The sequence below is a fragment of the Furipterus horrens genome, unplaced genomic scaffold, assembly GCF_987537825.1.
Source record: "Furipterus horrens unplaced genomic scaffold, mFurHor1.1.pri manual_scaffold_1, whole genome shotgun sequence".
Taxonomy (NCBI): Eukaryota; Metazoa; Chordata; class Mammalia; order Chiroptera; family Furipteridae; genus Furipterus; species Furipterus horrens.
This window is the reverse complement of record NW_028327171.1, coordinates 114,923,941-114,943,135: the sequence shown is the minus strand read 5'-3', so window position 1 is coordinate 114,943,135 and position 19,195 is coordinate 114,923,941. Positions and strand designations below refer to the sequence as shown.

The 19,195-nt window shown below is 40.1% G+C and overlaps 1 protein-coding gene and 1 pseudogene across 3 annotated transcripts in view; one reads left to right on the top strand and one right to left on the bottom strand.

Moving 5' to 3' along the window:
- UGGT1 (UDP-glucose glycoprotein glucosyltransferase 1) overlaps positions 1-19,195 on the top strand; it is a 195,064-nt gene that overhangs the window by 96,125 nt on the left and 79,744 nt on the right. For all 3 annotated transcript variants that reach the window (XM_090278868.1, XM_090278874.1, XM_090278863.1), the window contains exons 18-19: positions 268-432; positions 10,877-10,997. In XM_090278868.1, the coding sequence (XP_090134994.1) occupies positions 268-432; positions 10,877-10,997 (286 nt within the window). The remainder of the gene's footprint in view (positions 1-267; positions 433-10,876; positions 10,998-19,195) is intronic.
- LOC150021774 (vacuolar protein sorting-associated protein 26C pseudogene) lies at positions 8,466-9,391 on the bottom strand (annotated as a pseudogene).

The window sequence follows — 19,195 nt, the reverse complement described above, 5'->3', positions numbered from 1 at the left end:
GGCTTGGTAGCTCAAGATGCTTAAAATTACCCCAACCCCCACTCCAAAACCACTTCCTAATTTGCCAAGTTTTTTTGTTTTTATAAAAACGCAGTAATTTAATCTCAGATTTACCTAGTAGCGATTAACTATGTATGCTATCTTCTGTGATATTTTTAAAAATAAATTTCTTTATTGTTGTTGTTAGAATTATATATGAAAAATAGGCTTTGTTTCATTCATCTTACGAAGAACAAAACGGTGCTGTTTGTGGTCCCTATGTTTTAGGAAGCAAGAGGCTACTATGAGCAGACTGGAGTTGGTCTATTGCCTGTTGTTCTGTTCAATGGAATGCCCTTTGGAAAGGAACAGCTAGATCCTGATGAGCTGGAAACCATCACAATGCACAAAATCCTGGAGACCACAACCTTTTTCCAAAGAGCAGTGTACTTGGTGAGTGGTATCTGAAAACTGATTTTGAAAGAGAATAATTTGCTTATATTTTTGTAGTAGGCAATAAAATTATTTAAGTATCACTGTTTTCTATACTCAGAATTGGTTTGCCAATTTCCAGCAAGTTCTGCTATAATGAAAATATTCATGAGACTTTCTGTATATTGTTTTTTTAATAGCTAATTTTATTTGTTTCAGTATTAAATTTTATTTTAACGATTCTTAAGAAGATAGTCATTCTGGAAGACATTTGTTCTACTTGTAAGGATTTTGACCTGAAAAAGGTTAAAATATTTCATATATATATATAGTTATTGTTGAGCTGTAACTCGTGTGCTGTAAAACTCAGTCTTTTAAAGTGGACTGTTCATTGTTTCTTAGTGTATACAAAGTTGTGGATCTATCACCTCTGTCTAATTTTAGAACACTGTCATCACCCCCAAAATAAACTCTACAGCCAGTAGCAATTACTCTCCATTTTCCTTTATCTTACCCCTGTCAGCCATGAATCTATTTTCTCTCTGTGTGTTTGCTTGTTTGGGATATTTTATATAAATGGATTTATACAATATGCAGTCTCTTGTGACTGATTCCTTTCACTTAGTGTTATGCTTTCAAGTTTATCCTTGTTGGAGCTTGTGTCAGTACTTCATTCCTTCTTATGGCCAAATAATAGTCTCAGCTGATGCATGATTGCATTGTTTTCATGTTTTGGCTACTATGAATGATGCTGCTGTAAATGGTTGTGTACAAGTTGCCTTGGGTATATGTCTAGTAAGAGAATTGCCTGCTTATTGTAACAGTTTGTGGAACTAATACTATTTTCCAAAGCAGTTGCACCATTAAACAGTCATGCCAACAGTGTATCCAGGTTCCACTTTCTCCACATTCTAGCCAATGCTTGGTATTGTCTGTGTCATTAAATGTAGCCTAGTGGGTGTGAAGTGGTTTTGATTTGCATTACTCAAGTGTGAATGATGTTAGGCATTGTTTTCTGTGCTTATTGACCATTTATATTGTCTTTGGAGAATTGTATATTCAAATTACTAGCCCATGTTTAATTGGGTTATTATTTTTAAGTTGTCAAGAGTTGTTTATGTATTCTGGATACGAATCACTTATATCTATTATTTTCACATATTTTTTCTCATTTTATGATTGCCTTTTCACTGTTTGGTGACATCCTTTAAAGATCAAATGTTTTAAATTTTGATTAGGTCCAATTTACTTTTTTTCTTTTGTTGCTTGTGTTATTTGAATCGTATGTAAGAAACTATTGCTTAATCCTAGGTCATGAAGATTTATACATGTGTTTCGTTCTGAGCATTTAAAAAATATTTTGTTTTATTGATTCTGAAAGAAAGTGGAGGGAGGGAGGGAGAGAGAGAAAGAGAGAGAGAGAGAGAGAGAGAAGCATTGATTTGTTGTTCCACTTATTTATTCATTCACTGGTTGATTCTTTATGTGCCCTGACTGGCAATCAAACCTCCAACTTTGGCATATTGCGATGATGTTCTAACCCAGTGATCCCCAACCTTTCTGGAATTAGGAACCAGTTTCATGGAAGATAATTTTTCCATGGGGTGGGGAGGAGGGGCAGCAGTTGGAGCTCAGGCAGTAATGTGAAAGAAGCTTCACTGGCTCATGCCCTGCTCGCCTCCTGCTGTGCAACCTGGTTCCTAAAAAGCCAGATTTGTACTGTTACAAACCCACCGGCTGCTCCTGACTGAAACAGCACCCCGGGCTGTTCAGTTATTAGGGGCCCGATTGCCCACCGCCAGAAGCATAACTCTCAATACCAGAATTCGGTGAAAAGAAAAAGAATTGTTTATTTAATGGTTACATAGATTTAGCTTATTTGCGGATTTCTGCCATTAAGTCTTATTTTCTTTAAAACACCCACAAACACATAGTTCTGCCTCCCCCTACTGTGAGAAATGCTCACAATAAAAACCAGGACACAGGACTTGAGCAGCAAAACGAGGCGTTTATTCATGAGTCTGCAGAGTTGCGAGCACCCTCAGCCAGGAGAATGTGCACGACAAAACAGGGAGCTGGCTGATTTTATTCCTAACGCATCTAAAGCCCCCACTCCCTCTCCCTTTCCTTCCCCATTTCTCCATCCTGGATACTCTGGAGTTACAATCTAACAGGATTATCTAAATGCCCCTTTTGTCATTTGTAAATATGCTAATGCTGTCAACCTCCTTCTCAGAGATCTTCTAATTACATTTGCCCTTGAGACCCTCTAATTACATTTGCCCTTTGTTACTAATAATTTTCTACTGGTTTGTGAGTCACTTTTTCCTTGTTTCTTACACTACCAAACCAGGCTAGTTTTAGAAAAGTCAGAAATACAGTTTTCCTACTTTCCAGACACAGTTCAGCTTTACCCGTAGCTCCCAATCATTCGATCCTGATTGGGGAGGTTTTGCCTGTGTTGTGGTGCTCTCCAGCTTTTAATGCAGAACTGCATGGAGTTCCCAGCCTCCTTGTAAACTGCATGGAGTTCTCCCTTTCCTTTAAAAGCCGCATAGTGTTCCCCTCCTAAAATGTCTGCCGCCTATTTTTTAAATCCTTGACTGCGTCCTGTGACGCAGTGTGCATGGTAACCAGTTCTGACCATTCACAGAACCTTGTACAGGCTCTGTGTGCTGCTCTTTCTGTACCATTCCATGGTTCAAAACCCCTCCCATCTTCCTGGGGCCTCGGAAGAACGTAATCCATTTGTGTAACAAAGACACTAGACACTAGCCACAGGCATGTGAAAACGTCTTAAAAGCTGTTTCCTTTCCCCATCCCCCAACTTGCAGGCTCTGGGGATTTTTGGAGACCCCCATTCTGTAACAGTACCAGTCCACGGCCAGGGTTGGGAACCCCTGCACTGGCCAGGACTCCCTCTGAGAATTTTATAATTTTTTCTCTTAACATTTAATTCTTGATCCATTTTTAGTTAGTTTTTCTATACAATGGAGATAGGAGTCCACCATTTTCTCCATACCTAATTTGACATTGAACTGGTTATCTTTTGGGATAATCAATTGTATTAGCACCATTTATTGAAAAGGATACTCTTTCCTCATTAAATTGTTATGGAACCTTTGGAATGGCCGTTGTTTTCCATTGACCAGTATGTATTTTCTTATGGAAGTACCTAATAGACTTGATTATTATTGTAATCAAGTGTGAATTTTCCAGCTTTGGGTCTTCCCCTTCCTTCTTTCCTTCCTTCCTTCTAAGATTTTTGGCTTATTGGTGTCCCTTTCATTGTGAATCTTAAGAGCAGCTTGTTAGTTTCTGCAACAAAGGGCTAATTGGAATTTTGATAGGAATTGCATAGAATCTGTAGATCAATGTAGGTAGTATTGACGTGTTAACAATATTGAGTCCTACAACCCATGAACACTGGATGTTTTTTCATTTATTTTAGTGTTATGTACTTCAGTGAAGTTTTGCACATTTTTTCTTAAATTTATTTCCTGTTATATAATGGAATTGTTTTTTAAATTTAATTTTTGGATAGGTCATTGGTAGTGAATAGGCATACATTTGGTTTTTGTATATTGATCTTAGCAACCACTTGTTTATTAGTTCTAATAGTATTTTGTGGATTCTTCCAACAGATACTATTGTTATCTTGCCAGTATATCATCTGGAAGTAGAGATAGTTTTGATTCTTCCTTTTCAGTTAGCATTTTTTACATCTTTTTCTTTCTCCTTTTCTTGCTTAATTGCCTGCCTTAGTACTATGATGAATAGTAGTATTGAGTGATCATCCTTGTTTTGTTCCTGATCTTAGGGGGGAAGTTTCCAGTCTTTCACCAGTAAGTTTGATATACTTGCTGTTGGTTTTTTACAGGTTGCCTTTATTGGTTTATGTTTTCTATACTTAGTTTGTTGAGTGTTTTTTTAATCATCAAAGTTTGTTGGACTTTATCAAATACCTTTCCTGTGTTTATTGAGATGATCACGTGGTTTTTGTCCTTTATTTATTAATATAGAGTATTTTGTTGACCTACCTTTGAATTCCTGGGGTAAATCCCACTTTGTTATCATGTATAATTTTTCATTATAGCGTTTATATAGTTGCTAAATTTTTAATACCAACTTAATTTGAATAGTATAGGAAAACTTCATTTTTCTGTAGCTTTATTTAGCTTCTCCTTTATGTTGGCTATTATTGTACAAATTGGTACCGAGGAGTAGACAGGAGCATGGGTGTGTAAGCTGTCTGTACTATATCTGTATTGATGGTTCTTCTGATGAAGCTGACAAGGAGTCACAGTAGACAAGGTCCTAGGATGAGAGCTGAGACGGCAAGGTTTGGTGAGAAGCAAAGTTGGGACACGTCCCGTGGGGTGGAACCTGGAACTCCGGCGAGTGTGGAACAATTCCAGCCTCACTGAGAAAACCAGACTGTGCATCTACCAAGCCTGCGTACTCAGCACTCTCCTCTATGGCAGCGAGACGTGGACCACCTACGCAAGGCACGAAAGGAAACTCAACAGCTTCCACATGAGGTGCCTGCGATGCGTCCTGCATGTCGCCTGGCAGGATAAGGTCCCCAACACCGAGGTGCTGAAGCGAGCCAACATGAGCAGTTTGCATGCAGTTCTTAGTGAGAGACGCCTCAGGTGGCTCGGCCATGTCAAAAGAATGGATGCTGGCCGTATTCCCAAAGACCTCCTCTACGGCGAGCTAGGAGAAGGCCAGAGGATGACAGGGCGCCCAAAACTGCGGTTCAAAGACATCTGCAAAAAGGACATGACACAATGCTCCATCAATCTCAACACATGGGAAGTTCAAGCAGACGACTGCCTAGCCTGGAGGCTCGCGGTCAGGCAAGGTACGTCACGCGCAGAGGCTGCGCGCAACGAGGAGGCGGTCCAGAAAAGATCGAGGCGGAAGCAGCGTCAACAGCAGCAACAACAGCCATCTGCCTTCACCTGTAACAAGTGCGGCAGGGATTGTCACTCCCGAGTCGGACTGCACAGCCATTCTCGGCGGTGCAGATAGACTCTCAAGAAGCTACGCCATCGTCTCTCGAGACGGACGGCTGCCGATGATTGTACAAATTAGATCTTTCTTCATTATGTGGCCATTGGCATTGATTTATAACTGTTCTCTTTTATAGTCATCTTTTAAGTTAGGTAGTAAAAAGAGTTGCAACCAAAAAAAATTATATTCTTTATATTTACCTATGTGGTTACCTTTACTTGTGCTTTTAATTTTTTTCTATGGATTTGAGTTATTGTCTTATGTTCTTTCATTTTAGCAAGAATCCACTTAGTATTTATTATAAGTTAGTTATGCCAGTGAAAAATTTTGTTTTTGTTTATCTGGCAATGTGTTTATTCACCCTTCATTTTTGGAATTCTTGGTTGACAGCCTTTCAGCATTTTGGATATGTAATTCCATTGCCTTTTTATTTCTTATTTATCTCTCCACCTTCTCTGGAACTGACAACATGGCTGAGAATTGGAGCCAGGTCCCATTTCTGCTGGAGCTCTGACAGCCCAAATGTGGTCCTGCCTAAATGGACATTTCCAAAATAGTAAACTCATATTTCATACTCTTTCCTTTACCTCCCCTTTCTCTCCTTTTGCTCAAATGGGAGAATCTGACAGCCCTGAACCTCCAACAGTAGCACCCCTAGCTCAAGCCAGGGACGTCATGGGATGGTTGCTCTCCAAGGTGGCCAAACATCTGAGTTTCCCTTAACAACCACTGGTGGAGATTTCTGGCCAAGAGGAGGGAGGGAATGTCTAGCTTGAGGCCCGTGCCTTGGCCCCTCAGGGTTGAAGGAAATAATAAAGGTAGCTGGGCTGTGGCTCTTCTTCAGATAATAATTATTCCCTAAGGAGAATACTTGTCATATTTATATCTACAAATGGGTTTACTAAGGAAATTATATAGCAATATACATCAGAAACCATTTCTCAGAATTCTCAGTTAGCTTTTTTAAAATTAAAAATTATTTCTACTTTTGAAATTTTCCAGAAAGTTTAGCCTGTTTGTTTTCTGCTACTTTAGTTTAAATACCTTATTAAAGATAGATAATTATTACTATCATGTGAGCATAAAAGGAGATTTATGAACCAGAAATGTATTCTATGGGAACCAACCTTTAAGTGACTCTGAATAAGTTGTTTCACTTTCCTGGTTAAAGCCCTGGAATAAACCTGTGCTTGAGTTGGTGTTGTTTGCCCTCAGCATCACACATCACCAGACGCTGTCCAGGGACAATGGCCATAAGCCAAAGCAGCCTTGCCCAAGCCTGTCTGGGTGAGGACTGGCAGGGAAGGCCAGGTGGCATGCAAAGCACAGGGCTTATTTCTGAGGGCTTGTTAATTGTGGACCGATGGAAAGAATGGCAAGTTTTGAAGGAAGAAATGGGTTGTAACAGGCTCACCCTGTATTGTGAACCACAAAGCAGGGCTGAGGGGAAAGTCGCTTCAGGCCCAGACCCCTAGCTGGAACACAGGTCCCTTGTGGATCAAAGAGACCAAGTTCCTCCTGTCCAGTGCACCATTGTGGCATCAGCCAATGCAGACAAGTCTTCACTTTCTGACAGGGTACCAGTCTCCTGCTATTCAGAACCCACCCAACACCTGGCACAGACATGTGTGCCTCCTTACATAGCCTGGCATTGAACTGCATTCTGGGAATATGGCAGCACACAGTTTTACACCAGGTCCTGAGACTTAAGAAATATTTAAGCCATTATGACCAAATCCTCTCACTCCTATGACAGCAAGAAACTCTTTCAGTTTTCTAAAAGTTTTATAGTTCTAATGAAAATGTTATAGAACTACACAGCAGAGTGAGATAAATGCCCCATTCTGCCCTCCTCAGAGGACATTGCAGACATCACTAGCAAGAAGCACACCTGCCCCTGTTCTTTTTTTTTTTTTGGGATTTATTTATTTATTTATTTATTTATTTATTTTTGGAGAGCGGGGAAGGGGGAGAGAAAGAGAGAGAAAGAAACATTGATGTGTCAGAGAAAAATCGATTGGTTGCCTCTCACATGCCCCCCAACCAGGGACCTGGCCTGCAACCCAGGCATGTGCCCTGATTGGGAATCTAACTGGTGACCTTTTAGTTTGTGGGATAACACCTAACACTCTGAGCCACACCAGTCAGTTCCCTGTCCTGCAGCTCCCTCAGCGCGGATGAAAGAACTGACTCAGAAATGAATTGTCTGAGGAGAGAGGAGGGTAAGTGTCTTTCATAGGAGATCACCGATCACTTTTCTCAGTCAGGGTTTTTATTGAGTTTGCTACGTGTTTCTGCATGGGGTAAGCATGCAGACCTCCACCAAATGGTTGGGACTAATAACAAAGGGAACCACAAATCAGCATAGGGAGATAGGTAACAAGGCTGTGAGGCGTCAAGGCATATCACAGATGTCCAGGTGTCTCTTTGTACTTAAATGTTTTGTTTTCACAGTCTACTGATAAGAATTTGGGGCTACACAGAGCAAGCAGGCTTCAATAGCTTCAAAGAGTACATTGCATTCCTGTTCTACTTCTAAAAGCCCCCGGAGCGTGGGACTGGCAGCCAGCCGGTTAAGGCTTATGAGTGCATAATCTGGTCCTGGAACCACACAGTGACTGTAGCCCTCTGTACCATACATATTGGTCTCCCACAAGTCAGCGCATGCCTGTCCCTGTTCTGCAGGGACTCTGCCATTGCAGACTTGGCCACATGCATCAGCCAGGTCTGGAGGGCTCCCCAGGACTTCACTTTCCAGCAAAGATCAAATTGCTCTTAAAATTGTCCTCCTCCCCTAAAGAGCAGCAGGGAAGTCAGGAGTCATAAGAAATTTTGCTTTCTGAAATGATCTTGCCAATATTAAGAAATCCTGATGAATTTCAAAGAAATGGTTTGACTCGAGGCATCCACTGGACAGAAGCCTTGAGGAAATGAGGAAGAAGGTGACTGCGATCTGAGGGGTCAGGCCCATCTCTAGTACAGACTAATCAAGAACAGCAGTCTATGCCAGTGGCCCCAGTCCCTGCAAAGGGTGCCTATATGGCTGCATCTCTGCCTGGGTGCTCCCCTCCTGGGCTACACCTGCAGAGCTTCAGTGGGAAGTTCTTCATGATAAGGTCATTACCGTGAAGCAGCACAATGTTAACGTCAAATTCCACTCTGAAGATGGTGGTCTCCAGCATGAGGCAGGTGAATAGTCGCGGAAGACTATATGTGTGGGGACTGAGAGACTCCAACAAACATCCCCAGCACCATATGAATATTCTGAGTCTCTATGGCATCATGAGAATACTCTTCTATGCACCCATAGGTGTCCATGTGGACCAGCTGCAGCTCTGTGTTCCTAAGGGCAGCCTCCACCACCAGCTCCACTATCAGCCTCCACCAGTAGCTGTGTGATGACACAGTTGATTGAGTTCAGATGTCCTCTGATGAGAAATGTGAGGAACAAGGTTCTCTCTTTGACACTCTGTAAGGTTTTGGGTGTGATGGTGAAGTCCACAGGACTTGGAGTCAGTTTCCCTTCTGGGGAGCAGAGTGAATGATGAAATTCACAGGCCTTGTCAAGTCTTTAGCCAACAGAGACCACTTCATTTCACAGTACACTATATACTGAATGTTGACAAACATGCCGTGGTAAGTCTCATACTGAACTTTCTTACCTTTCCTGTGCAGAGGAAATTCAAAGAAATTTCAGTTTTGCTGCTGGGGAACTTTCCTGGCTTCATCATTGCAAGGGTGCTGTGGATCATCTGGATGGGCTGAACTGAATTATAGAATACTTCCAACACATCACACACTTGGCACCCAGCTGGAGATTCATGGTTCCTTTCACTGTCAAAGAGACGCCCTGGTACTGGATAGAATCCTTCCCACACAAGACTACCACACCCCAGAGCATTTCCCTGGCCTGATAAACTTTGTTTGCTCTTTTAATCTTAATGTCCTGGGAGGTTCCCATCTTGAAAAAACTGCTGCAGGTACCACTTCCTGCCACCTCTGACTCCTCCATTGCCTTTTGATTTCTGGTTTCTCATTCTGATTCAGGATTGGATCTGTGTGATGAGTCTTTTCTCTCTCCTTGTTTTCAGGATCCTCTCTTTGGTTGGTTCCAGGATCTTTCAGGATCCCCTTTCACTCTTGACGTTTTATAATTATGTCTAGGTGTGCAACTCTTGAGTTTTTCCTATTTGAAATATGTATATTGCCTGCCTCCCTTCCTTCCTTCTTCCTACTCTCCCTCCCTCCCTTAACAAACTACAGTTGACCCTTAAGCAGTTCAGGGGTTGGGGCGCTGACCCCTGTACAGTCAGAAATTTGCATATAACTTTTGACTCCCCCAAACTTGTCTACTAATAGCCTACTGTTATTGACTGGAAACCTTACTGATAACATACTGATTAACATATACTTTGTATATCATATGTATTATATATTGTATCCTTACAATAAATTAAACTAGAGAAAAAATGTTAAGAAAATCTTAAGGAAGAGACGCTGCATTTATAGTATTTAGTAGAAAAAAATTCACGTATTGTGGAACCTGGACTCATGTAGTTCAAACCCATGTTTTTCAAGAGTCAGCTGTACAAGTATTTCTATAATATGAAGGTACAAAAGAGAAGATAAATAATAAATGACTTTTTTTTCCCCCCACTATAATTGTGACTCTGGAAATATAGGGTTACTTGGATGCCTGAAGTTGAAAAAGCTTGGGGTGATTTTTATTACAAAGTATATTAATTGCTTGAGGGAATGAATGCATGTGACTTCTTTAAGAGAAGCTAACAATGGAAGTACATATTTCTTCTTTTCTTGTGGCTGAGTGGTTGCCAGAGGGAAGGGGGTTGGGGAAATGGGGGATAGAGGGGACCTAATATATGGTGATGAAGATGATTTGACTCTAGGTGGTGGGCACATAGTGCAATATTCCAATCTAGTAGCATAGAAATGTACACTTGTAACCTATATGATCCTATTAACCAATAAATTTAATTAAAAAAATTTTTTTAAAGAGAAGCTCACAATGAGCAGATCTCAGAATGGATTTCTGATTGTGTTAACTAATTTGAAGAGCTTTCTTATTTCTGGGGAAGCACAGTAGAATGTGGAGAGAGAAAAAACATGGATTATATTTTGTATTCACCTCTCATTAGTTTTGTGACGATTTAACTTTCTGTGCCATAGCTTCCTCATCTTTAAACTGTATCTTTAAAATATCGCCTCACATTATTGAAAGAGTTAGCATTATACTATGCCATAATACACTAAGCTGTGCTTGGCAATGACAGGGACCTGTAATATGGGAACTTCTGTTTTTAGCTGTTACCAATACATGAAAAGATAATATAATATAAAGTTAATGATCTATTCATTTTTAATAAATTATTATTGATCAGATTTATTTAGCACTCATCCCAACACAATCTGTTTCTATTTTCTGTAGGGTGAACTGTCCCATGATCAAGATGTGGTGGAATATATCATGAATCAGCCGAATGTTGTTCCACGAATCAATTCTAGGATTTTGACAGCTGAGCGAGAATACCTGGATTTAACAGCAACCAGTAAGGAACATTTCAGGAATACATCGGGCTGTTTTGTATTTGTCCTTCAGAATATATACATTTATTAGATTGTGATGTTCAGAAGATAACCCAAGATTGTGACACAAATTTATGTTTAATGCATTGCATCTAGAGTTCATAATATAAGCTTTAAATTCACAAGCGTTTCCTCCAAAAGAACAGAAATTCTTCCAGTATAAATCATTTTAAACTTTGAAAAATATTCAGTGCCTTTTAATTATCAACTAAACAAACTTAGATGATTAAAAATAATCTATATTGACTTTCTTAGTTATAAAGCTCTTAAGCAGCTATATTTTCTTCATCATCATTCTGGAATCAGTCAGCAGTAATGTCAACAAATACCATAGGTAGTTTTTCTCTCAGAACATAGAATGATGTCCTAAAACAAAGCTAAATTGAGAAATAGTGTTATGCCATAAAACTAAATCTTTTAAAGTGCACAATTTTAAAGTGTATGAATTTTAGTATATTTTCAAAGTTGTGTGATCATTACCACTATCTAATTTTAGAACATTCTCATCACCCCCAAAGAAATAATATTACCCATTTGTAGTCACTTTCCATTTTTCCCTTTTCCTATCCTCCAGCAACCACTAATCTAATTCCTATTTCTATTGATTTTTCCATTCTGAGTATTTCATATAATGGGAAGTTTTTGTGACTGGCTTCTTTCACTTAGCATATTGTTTTTCAGGTTCATCCATGTTGTAGCATGTGTCAGTAGGACTTCATTCCTTTTTATGGCTGATTAATATTCCATAGTATGGATAGTCCATGTTTTGTTTATCCCTCAGTTGATGAATGTTTGGGTTCTTTCCACAAAAATATCTTTTAAAAGGTACATATGTTAATCCCAGGTGCAGTTTTTTCCTTTTGCCTTCATATGAGATTCTTAAGTCTTTAGCAAACAGCGGGAAATAAGGGGGAAACATCACAATTGCCCAAGAAATCTCACTGGGGGAGAAAAGATATATGTATTGGTGAAGTCAAACCTAAGTGTATTGGTTGTCATTGAGAATAAGGAATATGTAGGTTATTTATGGTTGTTACTCATGATGGCTACCTCCTAATATAGCTTGAAACTGAATATCTTTTCTTTTAGGCAGAAGGAAATGCACATATATGCTTATGTTTGAAAAAGAAAGTAGTCAGATTGTGAGCTTCATTAGTTTTTCACCAGAAGTTTTGCTAGAGCAAGAAAAACAGTATTGTGAGTCTTTATCCTGTGTTTTTGGTATTCTCATCATTTTAAATTAAACTGTTAGTATATTTGGAGATTTCTGGCCAAGATGGAGGCGTAAGTGGACACATTTTGCCTCATTGCACAACCACGAGAAGGATCACAACTAACCTCAAAACAAAAAAGAACCAGAACTACCAGAAAACTGAATTATATGGAAGTCCAACAACCAAGGATTTAAAGAAGAGATATTTATCCAGAAGAGTAGGAAGGGCAGAGACGGGGAGCCAGAGCAGAGAGGATGCTGTGTGATGCCAGCAAGGCAGCAGTGGCAAGGCAGTGATGGCAGCTGGTGGAACGGACAGTCCCACATTAATGTGTGGTGGATAAAAGCTGGGAGGGACACCTGGGGAGTGATCCAAGCCCCAGGCTAGACCAGGCATCCCAGGGTTCCAGCACTGAAAAAATAAAGCCTCATTGCTTCTGGCTGTCAAAACCAGTGGGGGTGGGGGTGGCAGAAGAAACTGCCTGTCTCTCAGGAGATTCCATATAGAGGGTCCCCACAGTCCTAGAACACACACAAACTCACCCACTCTGTGAACCACCACCAGGGAAACAGCGAGAGGAGTGCCAGTCACATACGGAAAGTGGGTGAAGTGACTGAAATGGGGTGAATGCCCACCAAGCAGCATTGTTCCCTCTTAGACTCCTCCCCCACATACAGTGCCACAAAGCGGTGACACAGGTCACCCCACACTTATGAATACCTAAGGGTCTGCCCTTTACAACATAACAGGTGCAGAAGCTCTACCTAATACACAGAAACAAACACAGGGAGGTTGCCAAATTGAGACAAAGAAATATGGCCCAAATGAAAGACTAGATCAGAACTCCAGAAAAACAACCAAGTGAAATGGAGATAGCCAACTGGTCAGGTGCAGAGTTCAAAACACTGGTGATACGGATGCTCAGAGAACTCATTGAGTATGGCAAATGCATAAAGGAATAAATGAAAAGTACACTAAGTGAAACAAAGAAAAATCCACCAGGAACCAATAGAGAAGGGAAGGAAGCTGGAGTTCAAATCAATGATTTGGAATATAAGGAAAGATAAAGAGTGAACCAGTACAGAATGAAGACACAATTCAAAAAAAGTAGGAGAGAATAAGACTCTGAGACATCTCCAAAAGGGCTGACATCTCAATCATAGGGATGCCATAATGAGAAGAAGAGCTAAAAGTTGAAAACTTATTTGAAAAAATAATTTTTCTTGAAGGAAGATGGCAGCAGAGTAGCTAGCAGCCCAGTCTACTTGCTCGCATTGTGGACCGGACTTGGAGAGAAAACAAAGGGAAGAGTGAGTAGGAGTGGCTGTGACTGAGCGCAAATGGGGACAGGAGTGGGCAAAAACTGGCCACCTGCAGGCCTACCAGGAGCTGGCGGCCCATGCTTTATAAGCAGAATTGCCATGGCTCCCCAGCGCAGAGCTTTTGGCTGCACAGTGTAAGGGCAGCTGTGGATCGGCTCAGGAGCCGTTAGTTACCAGGGTGGAGAGAAGGCCTGGGAGGTGCAGGCTCCAGAAACTGCGTGGTGGGAGCAGGTGCACCCTAAGCTGAAGATTTCTGGAGAGAGCAGGGTCAACACTCCACCACTGCCCTGTGTTGCTGTATCACCACAAGGCTCTTCCCAGCGCCTTCTGGAGGGATCCAGTGAGAAATTTTATATGAAACTGTCAGAGGCTTGGGAAGGTAGAGGCTGGCCCTGACTGTGAGAGATGGTGTGAATTTTGGGGAGGGGGAGCACATGGACAGCAAGGCCCCCAGGGACTGGTGCTGCAGTGTGAGGACCACACAGAGACTCTTAAAAGGGGAACTGAGGCAAGACCCCAGCCTTGGCAGGGACCTTGGGCTCGCACACCTGTGCATGGACACAGTGGTTCCACTAAACAAAAACTCAGAGGGATAGAGAGCATTGCAGGATGAGTCGGTAGAACCCAACCCAGTATGGCTCAGAGCAGAGGGCTGTACAGACTGGAGACTTTGGCAGAACCTTCAGTGAGAGCAGCAGCCTCAGGACTGGGATACAGGATCTTACTGCCTGAGATTTACAGCATCCAGCTAGAGCCCCTTACAGGCAGGTAAGCCCTACCCCCACCTGCAGGGATCCAGGCTCTGCAGATCGAGTCCGGGTTCAGCAATATCCTGCTAGAAACTCTTCCGTAGAGGAAAGAAGAAAAGGCTCTGAAAGGCCCTTTGCCAAATAACAGTAGCTACACAGTTCCTTGGGTCCTGATCTACTAAACCCTGCAGAGCAAAGAGAGTAGAGACAGGCACAAGAAGGTGCAAACTCCTCCCCTGCATTGTTTTTAACTTTCATATATTGCCCTTCAAGTTTGGGCCTAAAAAGTCAACAGGCTTTATAATATAGTTTATTTACTTCTCTTACTCCATTTTACCTTCTTTCTTTGTCCTCTTATTTTGGATTTAAATTCTGTCTTCTCTCTAGCTATGACTTGTTTCCATTCCACTCTCTTACCATTTCTCCCCCTTCCAGCCTCTCAGAACCATTTGGGATTGTCATTTGTCATCTCAAGTCCTTTTTCCCATTCTTAAATACCCTTATTCTTTCTTCTTTATCAGTCTTTGCCCAGTAGTTGCAGATAAGGTGGTAGTTGATACATTTCTTCAATCTCATATCTAGATAGTCACTATTTTTGTATTTCATATCTCAAATTTTACCTTTCCTCTCTCCTATTACATCTTGCCTTCCTCATGCCCTTTCTATGTTTTGTTTTAAATGCTAATTTTTCTGTATCTTAGACTGGTTCTCATTCTGCAATTTCAGTATTCCTTCTCCATCTGTCCTCTCTTCCCTCAGGTCTCCAACCCATCTATATAAATCTTAGCTCATTTGTTTTTGATAGTGCTGTGGTGGATATTTTTCTCCAATTAGGTCGCTATTATTTGTTATATATAACAAATGTTTTGATTGTTATTTATTCTTTTTCTCCAACTATATTTATTTATCACTTTTTAATTTCAATTTAAACCTAATACTATACACTTCCCTTCCATTCTGCCTTCCCTCCTCTCTTTTTAAAATTGTGATGTAAATTTTACTTTCTTGCCTCGTCTCTATCCCTACTGTTATTATTCCTCCTTCTTCTACCTTTGCAAAATCTCTTTTCTTTCAGTTAGTCATCTCATATTTGTTTTTCCTTTCATATAATAGCCTTAATCTCTTTACACCTATATTAGTATTGGCTTATTTGCACTTGAATGGTGGTTGTGGGCTGAGGTTATTATTGCAGGTGTCGGTCTGTTTTCCGGGCTGTTTGGTTTTGTTCTGCCAGAACCTGTACAACATTATACAAGACTTGGTGGGCAGAGTGACTCTCAGTCATCCAACCGGAGAGAAGGACCCACCAAAGGATGACCCAACAACTACCAAAATCCAGTTACAACCAGAAAGCCTACATAAATGGCATAAAGGGCAATCCAAGAGCATCAAACTGAGGAACTCAAAGGGACTACACTACAGAGTCCCATAGGACTCCTAACAGAAGGTCACACCATGAAGACAGGGAGGCAAAACTGACCAATCTAATATGCAGAAACAAACAAGAAGAGTTATTCAAAATGGGAAGACAAAGAAACAAGCACCACTTGAAAGGAAAGGAGGAATCCTCAGAAAGACTGCTTAATGAAATTGAGGCAAGCAAACTTAGACCTTGAGCTCAAAATAATGGTTGTAAGGAAGCTCAATAAGCTCAGGGAGAACTACAAAGAACTCCAGGGAAGCTACAAGGAACTTACTGTAAACTACACTGGCACCAAAAAGGACAAAGAAAATATTAATAAGAGCCAGGAGGAAATGAAGAATAGATGAAATGAAGAACACAGTAGAAGGAATTAAATGCAGACTATATGAAGCAGAGGGTCAAATCAGCACACAGGAGGAAAAGGAGAAAAAAATTCTCAGAGCAACAAAATGAAAAAAGGCACAAAAAGAACAAAGGAGGTCAAGGGAGATGCGGGGCAACATGAAATGTAATAATATCCATATAATAGGGATACCAAACGGAGAAGAAGAGGAGCAAGGGATAGAAAATTTGTTTGAAAAAATAATAACAGAAAACTTCCCCAACTTGATGAGGAAAAACGTCACCCAAGTCCGGGAAGCACAATTAAGATGAATTCAAAGAGTCCCAGTCCAAGACACATCGTAATTAAATTGGCAAAATTTAAAGACAGAGCGAATCTTAAAGGCAGCAATGGAGAAACCGCTAGTAACATACAGAAGAGTTCCGATAAAGCTATGAGCTGGTTTCTCAAAGAAACACTATAAGTCAGAAGGAAATGGTAAAAAATATTTCAGACAATGAAAAGCAAAGGATTACTCTACCCAGCAAGGCACTCATTTAAAATGGAAGCTGAAATAAGGAGTTAACCAGACAAAAGAAGGCTAAAATAATACATCACTAAAAACTACCATCGCAAGATATGCTAAAGGGAGTGCTTTAAGAAGACAAGCCTTTAACCACAATCATCGAGAGAGAGAGAGAGAGGAACACAGGTACAAAGGAGGGAAATGACAATGAGTAAGTAACTATCGATAATAGCCTTAAACGTAAATGGATTAAATGCACCAATCAGAAGACATAGGGTAGCTGAAAGGATTAGAAAGTATGACCCACATATATGCTGTCTGCAAGAGACCCACCGCAGATCCAAAGATCTACACAGACTAAAAGTGAAGGGATGGAGAAAAAAATATTTAAATCAAATGGACATGGAGAAAAGTGGGGGTAGCAATACTTATGTCAGACAAAACATTTCACAGTAAAGACCATAAAAAATGACAAAGGAGGACATTTCATGATACAGGAACAATCCATCAAGGTGATATAACCCTGATAAACATATATGCACCCAAATAGGAGCACCCAAATATGTAAGGAAAATCTTGAAAGACTTCAGGCAGGATATAGACAGCAACACACTCATAGTAGGGGACTTCAACACCCCACTGTCAACAATGGACAGATCTTCGAAGCAAAGAAACAACAAAGATATTGAGGGATTGAACAATACTCTAGATCAAATGGACTTAGTTGATATATATAGAACTTCTCACCCCAAAGAAGCAAAATATATATTCTTTTCAAGTGCACATGGAACATTTTCAAAGATAGGCCTCATGATAGAACACAAAACAAGCCTCAACAAACTCAAGAAAATTGAAATTATATCAAGCTTCTTCTCAGATCACAATGGCTTCAAATATGAAATCAACTTTAAGAAAAAAACTCAAAGACATTCATACTCATGGAGAATGAATAACTTGCTGTTAAATAATGAATGGGTTAACAGTGACATCAAGGAAGACATCAAAAAGTTTCTAGAGACAAATGATAATGAACACACAACAATTCAAAATCTATGGGACACAGCGAAAGCAGTCCTGAGAGCACATTTCAGAGCAGCACAGGCCTACCTAAAAGGGATAGAAGAATCTCAAATAAAAAATCTAACCCTGCAGCTACAAGAACTAGAGGCACAACAAACAAAGCCCACAGTGAGTAGAAGGAAGGATATCATCAATATCAGAGCAGAATTAAATGACATAGAGACTAAACAAACAATTCAAAAGATCAATAAAATGAGGAGCTGATTCTTTGAAAAGATAAACAAAGTCGACAAGCCTTTAGTCAGGCTCATCATGAAAAAGAGAGGAATAACCAAAATCAGAAATGAAAGAGGAGAAATCACAACCAATAGCAAAGAAATACAAAGGACTGTAAGAAATTACAAACTACTTTATGGCAAGAAACTTGACAACTTAGATGAAATGGACAAATTTCTGAAACATATAATCTTCCAAAACTAAATCAAGAAGAAGCAGAAAGCCTGAACAGACCAATAACAACTAGTGAAATTGAAGCAGTAATGAAAAAACTCCTGGCACACACAAGTCCTGGACCGGATGGCTTCACAGGTGAATTTTACAAAGCATTTAGAAAAGAACTAACTCCTGTCCTCATCTTACTATTCAAAAAAATTCAAGAAGACGGAAGACTCCCAGACTCATTCTATGAAGCCAGTATTACCCTAATTCCAAAACCAGGTCAAGACACAACAAAGAAAGAAAACTATAGGCCAGTATTGCTGATGAACATAGATGCTAACATCCTCAACAAAACATTGACAAACCAGACCCAACAACACATTAGAAAGATCATACACCACGATCAAGTGGGATTCATCCCAGGGATGCAAGGATGGTTTAATATTCGCAAATCAGTAAATGTAATACAACACATAAATAAAATGAAAGACAAAAATTAAATGATCATATCAACAGATGCTGAAAAAGCATTTGATAAAGTACAACACCCATTTATGATGAAAACACTCAGCAAAATGGGAATAGAGGGAGCATACCTCAACATAATGAAGGCCATATACGAGAAACCTGAAGCCAACATCATACTCAAAAGTCAAAAACTGAAAGCATTCTCCCTAAGATCAGGAATAAGACAATGATGCCCACCCTTTCCACTCCCATTCAACATAGTATTGGAAGTTCCAGTCACAGCAATCAGACAAGAAATATAAATAAAAGGCATCCAAATTGGAAAAGAAGTAACACTGTGATTATTTGCAGATGATATGATAGTGTACATAGAAAACCCTGTAGACTCCACCAAAAAACAACTCAACCCTATAAGCGAATTTGGCAAAATAGCAGGTGCAAAGTCAATATTCAGAAATTGAAGCATTTCTGTACACCAACAATAAAATATTAAAGATAGAAACTAGAAAAAAAATCCCATTTACTATAGCAACAAGAAAAATAAGGTACCTAGGAATAAGCCTAACCAAGGAAATAAGAGACTTGTACTTGGAAAACTACATAACACTGAAGAAAGAAATTAAGGAAGATCCAAGTAAATGGAAGCATATACCATGTTCATGGATGGGAAGAATCAACA